Source organism: Panthera onca, chromosome A2, assembly GCF_046562875.1.
Source record: "Panthera onca isolate mPanOnc1 chromosome A2, mPanOnc1 haplotype 2, whole genome shotgun sequence".
NCBI lineage: Eukaryota > Metazoa > Chordata > Mammalia > Carnivora > Felidae > Panthera > Panthera onca.
In genome coordinates, this window is record NC_138340.1 from 57,858,797 (window position 1) to 57,867,876 (window position 9,080).

At 57.9% G+C, this 9,080-nt stretch overlaps 1 protein-coding gene across 1 annotated transcript in view; it reads left to right on the forward strand.

The window, feature by feature from the left end:
* RUVBL1 (RuvB like AAA ATPase 1) overlaps window positions 1–1,621 on the forward strand; it is a 44,335-nt gene extending 42,714 nt beyond the window's left edge. Inside the window, exons 10-11 of the mRNA XM_060631922.3 lie at window positions 110–201; window positions 1,239–1,621. Of these exons, the coding sequence (XP_060487905.1) occupies window positions 110–201; window positions 1,239–1,398 (252 nt within the window). The 3' untranslated portion in view covers window positions 1,399–1,621. The remainder of the gene's footprint in view (window positions 1–109; window positions 202–1,238) is intronic.
* The last annotated feature ends 7,459 nt before the right edge of the window (window positions 1,622–9,080 follow it).

A 9,080-nucleotide genomic window follows, 5' to 3' on the forward strand; every position in this document is an offset into this window, starting at 1 on the left:
CACGGTTGATGCCAGGCAAGACACGCTGGACAAGATTGTTTTTAAAGCACTTGATAAAGGGGACACTTAAGGTCAGTCACTATTGATCATGGTTTTTCTCCTCCAAAAGATTATTAAAATCCGAGCCCAGACAGAAGGGATCAACATCAGTGAGGAGGCGCTGAACCACCTGGGGGAGATTGGCACCAAGACGACTCTGAGGTGAGCACAGCTGCCCGGAGCTACTCCCCACCCATCTGCCCTGCGGAGCCTCCGTAGGGCCCATTCTGAGACATACTGATGGGTCCTTCACAAGGGCACAGGACCACGTCTGCTCTCACTGCTGTGATGGCTCTTGTCCTGGGCACTGCAATTTAGAACGAGGAACATTTAAGTGACGGCGTCCATAAAGCTAGAGTAACAGGTTAGGTCCCTTTGTCCTACAGTGGACGCCCCCCTGTGTGGAGAGCTTGCCAGCTCCCTTAGTGGAAGAGATGGACAGTCCGGAGACCAGGGTCCGAGGCAGAGGGCTCACTGGCCAGGCCCGGCTTGGCCCCTCCCCCTGGCTCTGTTCTCCAGGCTATGGTGGGCAAGGGGTGGCGGGTGCAGGGGAGGGGGAAGGACGAGCATGGACACAGATTGTTTTCCTGACTGTTCGCCAGTGACCCAGAGCCACCTGCCTGTGGACGTTGTCCCTCTTGGTGTCCCAACTGCTTGAGAAATCACAACCTCACAGCCCCCAGCCAGTCCCTGTTTCCCTTTGAGTCTGTTCCTTGCTCAGAGGTTGAAGCAGAATTGCAAGATGTTTTCTTTGGGTGGAGCGGTACTTAAAAACTCCGGGATTTTTGTGCCTTTGCTTGGGGAACGTGCTTTTGGTTGTGTGCTCATTTGCCTGCCATCTGCCATGTCCAGTGTCCAGTCTGGGCCTTAGCATTCCTTGCCTGCACCTGTGTCCACCACAGATTGTGGTCCCTTTTATTTTTCTCAAAGATTTTAGTTTTAAGGAATCTCTATACCCAGTGCGGGGCTCGAACTCACAACCCCGAGATCAAGAGTCTCGCACCACCGACTGAGCCAGCCAAGCGCCCTTGTGCTCTTTTTCGAGTAGCAGCGCAGTTACAGCCTGTCCGAGAACTTTCAGACTGTGACAGATTTGGGGGCTGGGATGTGGCTTGTGGCTTGTGGCCCTCCTCTGATGTGGTGAGGGGGCTCCCATATGTGGCCCCGTCTCACTCCTGCCCTGGCCCCTGTCACTCTAGGTACTCGGTGCAGCTGCTGACCCCGGCCAACTTGCTGGCCAAGATCAATGGGAAGGACAGTATCGAGAAAGAGCATGTGGAAGAGATCAGTGAGCTCTTCTATGATGCCAAGTCCTCGGCCAAAATCCTGGCTGACCAGCAGGATAAGTACATGAAGTGAGACGGCCGCGTTGGCTGCGAGACACTCCGGGCGAGCCTGGCCTCGGGTCCGGCGGGAGGCCGCCCTGCACTTGGGCTCTGTCCCCACTCAGCCGCGGTCGGGAACGGCATCAGTTCAGCGTGGAAAGTGTTTCTTTGTAAATTATCATAACTTCTGTGGTTGCTTTGAAGGAACCCTGCTTCACCTGGAATGTTTTCTAATAAACCCTTGTAGGTTATTTTGATGCCGTGTCTCTCTCTGAATTTTTTAAAAATAAATTTTGTATTTTAGAACAGTTTTAGATTTCCAGAATGTTGTGAAGACAGTGCAGGGGGTTCCCGTGTGCCTCACACCGCTTCCCTCATTGTTAATGTTCCACAGTGCTGGTGTGGTTCCTTTGTCACATCTGACGAGCCAGTATTGGCTCGCATTGTCCTGCCCTGCTCCAATTTTCTGGGTTAAGGAATGGCCTTGTCTGTCCCAGGATCCCACCCAGGACACCACAGTACATTTAGCCGGCCCACCTCCTTCAGCCCCTGTTGGCTCTGACGGTTTCTTACCCGTTCTCTGATTTTGCCGACCGTGACAGGTTGAGGGGCGCTGCTCAGGCGTATTGATCAGCCCTCCGCGTTTGTCTGAGGTTTTCTCACCATCACTCTGTGGAAGACCACGGAGGTGCAGGGCCGTTCCCGGCAGTCATCTGGCTCCGGTCATGTTTGTCACCTTTGTCTCAGCCCTCTTCTATATCGTCCTCTTTGGAAGGAGTCACTAAGTGCAGCCCACCTAGAAGTGGTGGGGTGGGGGGGAAGGGGGCTGCTCCACCTCCTCGAGGGCTGGGGATCTACAGAGATGATCTGGAATTCTGCATGGGAGATACCTGCTCTCCCCCATTCTCTCCCACTTGCGTGTTTACTCAATCCTGTATATCGGTGTGGATCGGGGAGGGATATTTATCTATACTTGGGGTTATAATCCAATACCACGTTACTTATTCTGTTACACTGGTCTGGCTTCGACCATTGAGAGCTCTTTCGGTGGGCTCCTGTGTCCCTTTGACACGTTAGTGCACTGAGTGGGGCTTTCGCCCCTTGAGAGGAAGGGGAAATGGCAGCCCTGGTAGATACCTCGGTGGAATGTTCTTGCCTGGTAGGATGAGCACAACACTCTGCCTGCCCAGCCTGATCCTCGTCTGCCAGCTTAGCCACCGAAGTGGTTCCCGACACGGGCGGGGTCTGCGTGCTCCTTTTTAAATTTTTTAAACGTTTATTTATTTTTGAGAGAGAGACAGCGCAAGTGGGGGAGGGGCAGAGAGAGAGGGAGACGCAGAATCCGAAGCAGGCTCCAGGCTCGGAGCTGTCAGTGCAGGGCCCGGTGCGGGGCTCCAACTCACAGACCACGACAAGATCATGACCTGAGCCGAAGTCGACACTTAACCGACTGAGCCACCCAGGTGCCCCATGTCTCCGTGCTCATACACGCCAGAGAGAGGACCAACCACGATGGGGATGTTGATCCATTCAGGGCTTTAATCCCACTTAGCCATGAGGGCCTTGTGGGGCAGGCACAACTGTTGTCCCGTGAGTGATCTCCACCTGAAAATGTCCGGGACACTGAGGGCAGGAGGGCTGAGGTCTTGTGTGGGAGTTCATCTAACCCTCCGAGGGTCCCCTGGCCACACTCACGCCCCGAGAAGGCCTCAGCTGGTCCCTGTTGCCAGAGTGGCCTGGCCCCAGAGGGAGGTGCCACCTTGCGGCTTGGGGGGTGGGGTGGGGGGAAGGCGGGTGAGGACAAAGGCTTTGACGGGAGGCGGCGAGACGCTTCCCGAAGTCGGGGCTGAGCGCTGCGCCTTGTCCCTGCAGCCTATATCCTCTGACCTTGTGCCTGTGTCTCTGGCCTCCCAACTCAAGGCACGTTAGAAAAAAAATGACACCTAAGGTGTGGCAAGAGCTATTTAGTACTGGAGCCCGTGTAACTGTTTTCCATTTCCATCCACATCCTTACGGTAGCCCAGCCAGGAAGAGGTGGAACCCGGATTTGCGGTCAGACTGGCCTGAGTCCGTGCCCCTAACCCCTTGCTCCGTGTGGAGTTGTTGGGGAGGCCTCCAAGATCTGACCTCTGTACCAGGCAGGTGAGGCAAGCAGGGTCCGGTGTGAGGACAGTGACTTGCCTCAGATGTCCCAGAGGCGGAGAGCAGGCTCTGCCCCTGCCGGACCTCCTCCCCTGGCCCCCAAACCTTTTCCAGTGTTTAAGGAGCAGCAGTGCTGGCAAACTTCTCAGGCCTGGGTTAGGACAGCTCCCTCCCCACTGCTCAGGGAACCCCCCCCCCCCAAGGCCAGAGCGCTGAGGAGTGGGGGGCGCAGGGGGGGGGGGAGAGGGGGTGGTGTCACAGCCTTCCTGCTCCTCAGGTATCTTGGCCTTGGAGCCACCCAGGGAGCTGGCCCACCTCCCTCATCTGTGCTCCAGTAAGGGAGATGGTTCTGGATAGGTACGAAGGTTGGGTTATTTTAATTTTCCTCCTATTTTTTTCCAGCAAGGCCCGTGATTGTTACATTAATCTTCCAGGCGAAGTTTTTACGACCGATCCCTCGCCGACTATGAGAAGTTTCTCCATCCATTACCAAGAGGGAAACAGACCCTGGTGGGGAGGAAAATATTTGTTACATCTTATCAGGCTGACACACAATCTAACAACAATTACAGCAGCCCCATTTTTTGCACTATTTCAGCTCGGGTGTGAAAAATTGTTGTAATATTAAAGTGAGGCAGGGTGGGGGGCTGGTCGGCTGATATTCAGAGCCCCGGGCCCAGGCTCTCCTAGGGGCCTCCCGGCTTGCCCAAGTTGATTGGGTGGCTGAGGGGAAGTTGTTGGCATGTAAATCCCAGCTCCCCCGATGGGAGCTAATGGCCCTTGAGATGCAGAGATGCATGTGAGAGATGGAAGAGCTCCTGAAAGACAGAGCGTCCCTTGTCTGGGAAGTCCCCTTGTCCCCCTCCATTTTCTCAGCCCACATGCCTTTGCCCCGGCCACACACACCTCTTAGGGTGCGCTTCCTACATTGGTTCATAGGATATCATGTTTTTTAAGGACTGAACAGATAGATGGTGTCACACCAGAAAGTGACTTCTTGGTTAGCAAACAAGAAGCAAAACAGAGCTGCACAGCGGTGGGGGGTGGACTCCCTGGTGGCCCCCATGTCTGAGCCCAGCGTCAGCAGGCTTCTGCCAGGAAAGCAGCAGACGTTGGTCACCCAGCAGTCCTCAGCGGCCCCCAGAGCCTGCCCTGGGCTGGGCAGCTGGTCCGGCCCGAGCAGCTCTTGAGGGATCCCGGTCAGGTGACAGGTGGGAGTCCGGAGCATCTGGGTCTGGGGGCATGATGCACAGGGATGTGTTTTTGATTGGGTTAGGCCCTTGGTCCCGATGAGGGTGGTCCCTTCTGGTCCTTGAGCTTTGGCTTCCGCATCTATGAGATGAGGGCAGCCGAGTCCCATCGATGGATGTGGGGACACAGTGAAGTGATGTGTGGCTGCATCGGGCGCTCCAGATAAGTAAAATTCAGAAGGAGTGCCGGATCCCTCCCTATCTCCTGGGAGAAGAGAAGGTCACGGTTTTGCCCAACGGGAGGCAGAAGCTGGCTAGGCTCTGCTCCTCCCTATCCGAGGAGCAGGCCCTTGGCAAGGCCTAGAAATCCCAGGTGGCTGGACTCTTCTGTTAGGCCCAGAAGGACAAGCCCTGCTCAGGGCTCTGGAAACCTGCAAAGGCAGGAGCTTTTTCCTGTGTTCACAATTTCCCGAAGCCTGTCTGCCCCTCACTGGGCCCCTGGGCCCTGCACCCCCAGAGGCCCAGCCAGGGCTGGAGCAGCCAGAGGGCAGAAATGGCTGCCTCCGGATTCCAGCCAAGCACTGGCGGCTGTCAGGACAGGTCAGCCCTCCCTTTTGGTGTCTGGGAGGCCGCGTAGCCCAGGAGCAGAGCAGGGTCCACCTGGGCGCACCTGCTCGGCGCTCCCCACTCCACACCCCCACCCCCCCCATTTATCCCGTGGCCAGCAGCCCCCTAGGGACCAACCGGAGGCCCGGGCAGGGTCACCGGGCAGCCCAGGGTGCGGGGAGAGGCGCGCAGCAGGGCCGGGTGGTGGGGAAGGGGTGGGCCGGCCGCGGGGGCTGGCTGTCGGCCCGGCTGGCCCTGTCGCCCCTCCCCGTCACTCGGCGGCAGGCGCGGTGATTAATGGCCGGGCCGCGCCGCCCGTGCCGCCATCAGCGCGCGTCTGGGCGGCGATGGATGCGGCTGTCAGGCCGGCCCGGCCCGCGCTGACCCCCGGCCCCGGCCCGGCGCGATCAATGGGCGGCGCGCGGCGGGCGGCGGCTGGGCCGGCGCGATAAGATGGGCCGATGGGCGCCCGCCGATTGCCCGCTCCGTCACCCGCCGTCACCGTCCCCGTCACGCCGCCCGCGCGCAGATCGGCGCCGTCAGCGCCGCGTGATTAATGGGGACGCGGGCAGCCGCGGGGAGGGCGCCAGGGTGCGGGCGCGCGGACCCCGCAGCGGAGGGACGCGCCGGCGGCGGGGGTGCCCCCAGGGGCCCGCCGTGCCACCTGCAGCGGGTCTCGCGCACAGCACACCGCCCTCTCACACTGGGGCACAGGGGGCACAGGGGTCACCGAGGGGGTGGCGGAGTGCGGGTCTGACAGCGCGGGGAGGGTCGAGAGTAGGGGGGACAGCTAATGTGACCTCTGCTCCCAGACTCCTCCAGGCCTCTGCCACCAGGGCCACCAGCCTCCTGGACCTTTGCAGGCCTGTCCCCACTGTCCCAGCCATCTTTGGAAACTCCAGACCTGAACCAGTCAGGCCCCTACTCAAAACCCTTTCATAGGTCCCCACGGCCCAGGGGACAGATCACAAGGCTCGCGGGTGGTGTCCCGCCAGCTCCCTGGCCCCTGCCCTCTCTCCAGCCCTGCGTCTGTAGGGCACGCATCACCGCGCTCCCCTGCACTACACCCGGCTTCAGCTCGGCGTCCTGGGTTCACCCCGTCTGCCCCGCCCGTGCCACACCAGGTGACTGAGAAGAGCCTGCGGACCGCCAGCGCCAAAGTCCACAGATGCCCACCGAGGTGACCCGTCCCCAGGCCTCTGCTGGGGAAAGAGCCAGGCTGCCTGGGACGGTGAGCCTCGGAGACAGACGCCAGCCTACCCACCCATTGACAAACTGACAGAAAGGAGCCGTAAGTCAGGTGCTCAGGCAGGCGTCTGGAGGGCTTCCCAGAGGAAGCGAAGGCAGCGCAGCGGCCCCAGGCCGGGAAGGGGGAGAGGCGGGTAGTAGGCGGGAAGCCCGGGTGGCTGAGCACGGCGCGGGCGAGGCGAGGGGAAGGGCGAGGGGCCCGGCTGCGGCCTATCCGGTGGGCGGCGGTGTCCCAGAGGCGAGCGACTGCGAGGACAGTGCCAGTCCCTCTCCCTTGTCGCTTCCCGGGGGTCTTGACCGCCTCCCCACCGCGGCGCGAAGCCCGTGACTGCGAAGCCACAGCGCCCCCGCGCGGTCAGAAGCGCACAGCGCCTGCCTCCTGTGCGCCCGCCCTGCTCCCAGCGCCCCGCCCGCGGGGCGTGGCCAAACCTGGTCTTAGGGTCGGAGATGAGAGCGGACCCTGAGCCTCCAAGCAGGCTCCCTGCAATGGAGGCTGAGGCCAGGCCGACTCCAACACGCTAGAGAAAAACAACGCTGTTCTGGTTTTTCTCACCATAGATCATCTCTGCCTGCTCTCAGACTTAAAAATGAGGTAGTGCTTAAAAGCGTGGATGCATTCTCTTGTGACTCTTTTGAGTCCACTTCAAACAGATTCGTGCAGGCTGTGCTATCACTGTTCTTTTGATTCCTGGAGATGACACTGTATGAATGTACTACTGTTTCCTCGTCCATCTACCTGCCGTTGGCTGTTTGGCCCAATCTTACATTTCAGCTACTATGAATCAGCTGTGATGAACATTTAAAAAAAAAAAATGTTAGAGTTGCCTTTAATTCTCTTTTCCAATGTTCAGCAAATATATTCTCACAAAATAGTGAATGGCAGTACAGAACGTGCATGTGATGTATATAGTCTTTTTATTTTTTATTTTTTAAAATACATGTATTTTTTTGAGAGTGAGAAAGCAGGACCGGGGGGGGGGGGGTGCAGAGGGAGAGAGAGGGGGAGAGTCCCAAGCAGGTTTCATGTCCAGCATGGAGCCCGACACAGGGCTTGATTTCACGAAAGTGAGATCATGACTTGAGCTGAAATCCAGGTCAGATGCTGAACAGACTGAGCCACCCAGGTGCCCCTGATTGTTTTATTTTTAAGTAGTCTCTGCACCTAACGTGCTTGAATTAACAACCCAGAGATCAAGAGTCGCATGCTCTACCGACTGGGCCAGCCAGGTGCCCCAGACATTCTTGCATAAAAGTCTTTGTGTAGACATAGATTTTTATGTCTCTTGCGTAAATACCCGGGAGTGGAACAGCTGGGTGCAGATTCATGAGAAATTGCTAGACCTGTTCCTGATGCACAGTGTGTTTTTTAACCCCCCCCCCCCCCAACCTTTAAAAAAGTTTATTATTTATTTTTGAGAGATAGCAAGCAAGCATAAGTGGGAGGGGGCAGAGAGACAGAGAGGGGGAAACAGAGGATCCAGGCTGACAGCAGAGGCTCAAACTCTACGGGGCTCAAACTGTCGAACCTGGAGACATGACCTGAGCCGAAGTCAGACGTTTAGCCAACGGAGCCACCCAGACGCTCCACCCCTGACTTTTAGAATACAAATAGTGACATATGCTACTGCTGCTTCTAGGGTTTTTTTTTTTCTCCCTCAACGGCACATCTTGGAGATTCCTCTAAGGCCATATATAGACTTTTCTCCTAGTTCCGTTCCATGGGAGGGAGGGGCTGTAATTTATCCAGTCCCATTCCGATGGGCATTCCAAGGTTTCTAGCTTCATTGAGCTGGGCTTTGAAGGATGAATAGGAGTTTGTCAGGCAGACAAAAACTGAGGGAAACTGGGGAGAGCCCAGGAGCTAGGCAGATGTTGCAGAACCTGTCACTGGGGGTGGGGGGGTGGGGGGGTGGTGGTGTGTGAGCTTTCTGAGCATAGAATCAACCCCTGCCCCATTTACCCCCGGGAGCTCGATAATGTGCTTCAAATGGAAAGGAGTGGGCGATGTGGACGTGTGCCGGCCAAAGGTTCTGGAGCAGGGTGATGGAAAGTCCCAGAATGTTTGGGGCAGTGGGGCAAGGTGGGCATCGCCACCAGGGGGCACTCCTGGGACTCTCCAGAACCAGGTACTGTTGGATATGATAGTTCGTACTAGGGCTTTTGCTGAGCCTTGGACAGGGGTCACATGCCCACCCCTGGGGCCTCATGTCAGGAAGCTGTGCTCTTCCCTACGAAATGGCTATCCTCTTGGGGCAGAGACAGGATGCTCACCTGTCTTCCCCACTATACACGGGCTTCTTGGCCCAGCCAAGGGCAGGGTCCGCACAGGTTTCCAGCAGGGGAAAGCTCCCAGGAACGCAGCAGGTTTCCCGAAGCCCCCCATGCCTGGTTCCAACTATGCCCCTCGCAGAGGAACCCACAGGCGGGCAGGCCCAGCAGCCAAGCAGGAACTTGGGGCAGGAACGGCGCCTTGGGCTTTCAGTCTCGGCTCTGCCACAGAGTGGCCGTGTGGCTTCCGGTCACACTCTAT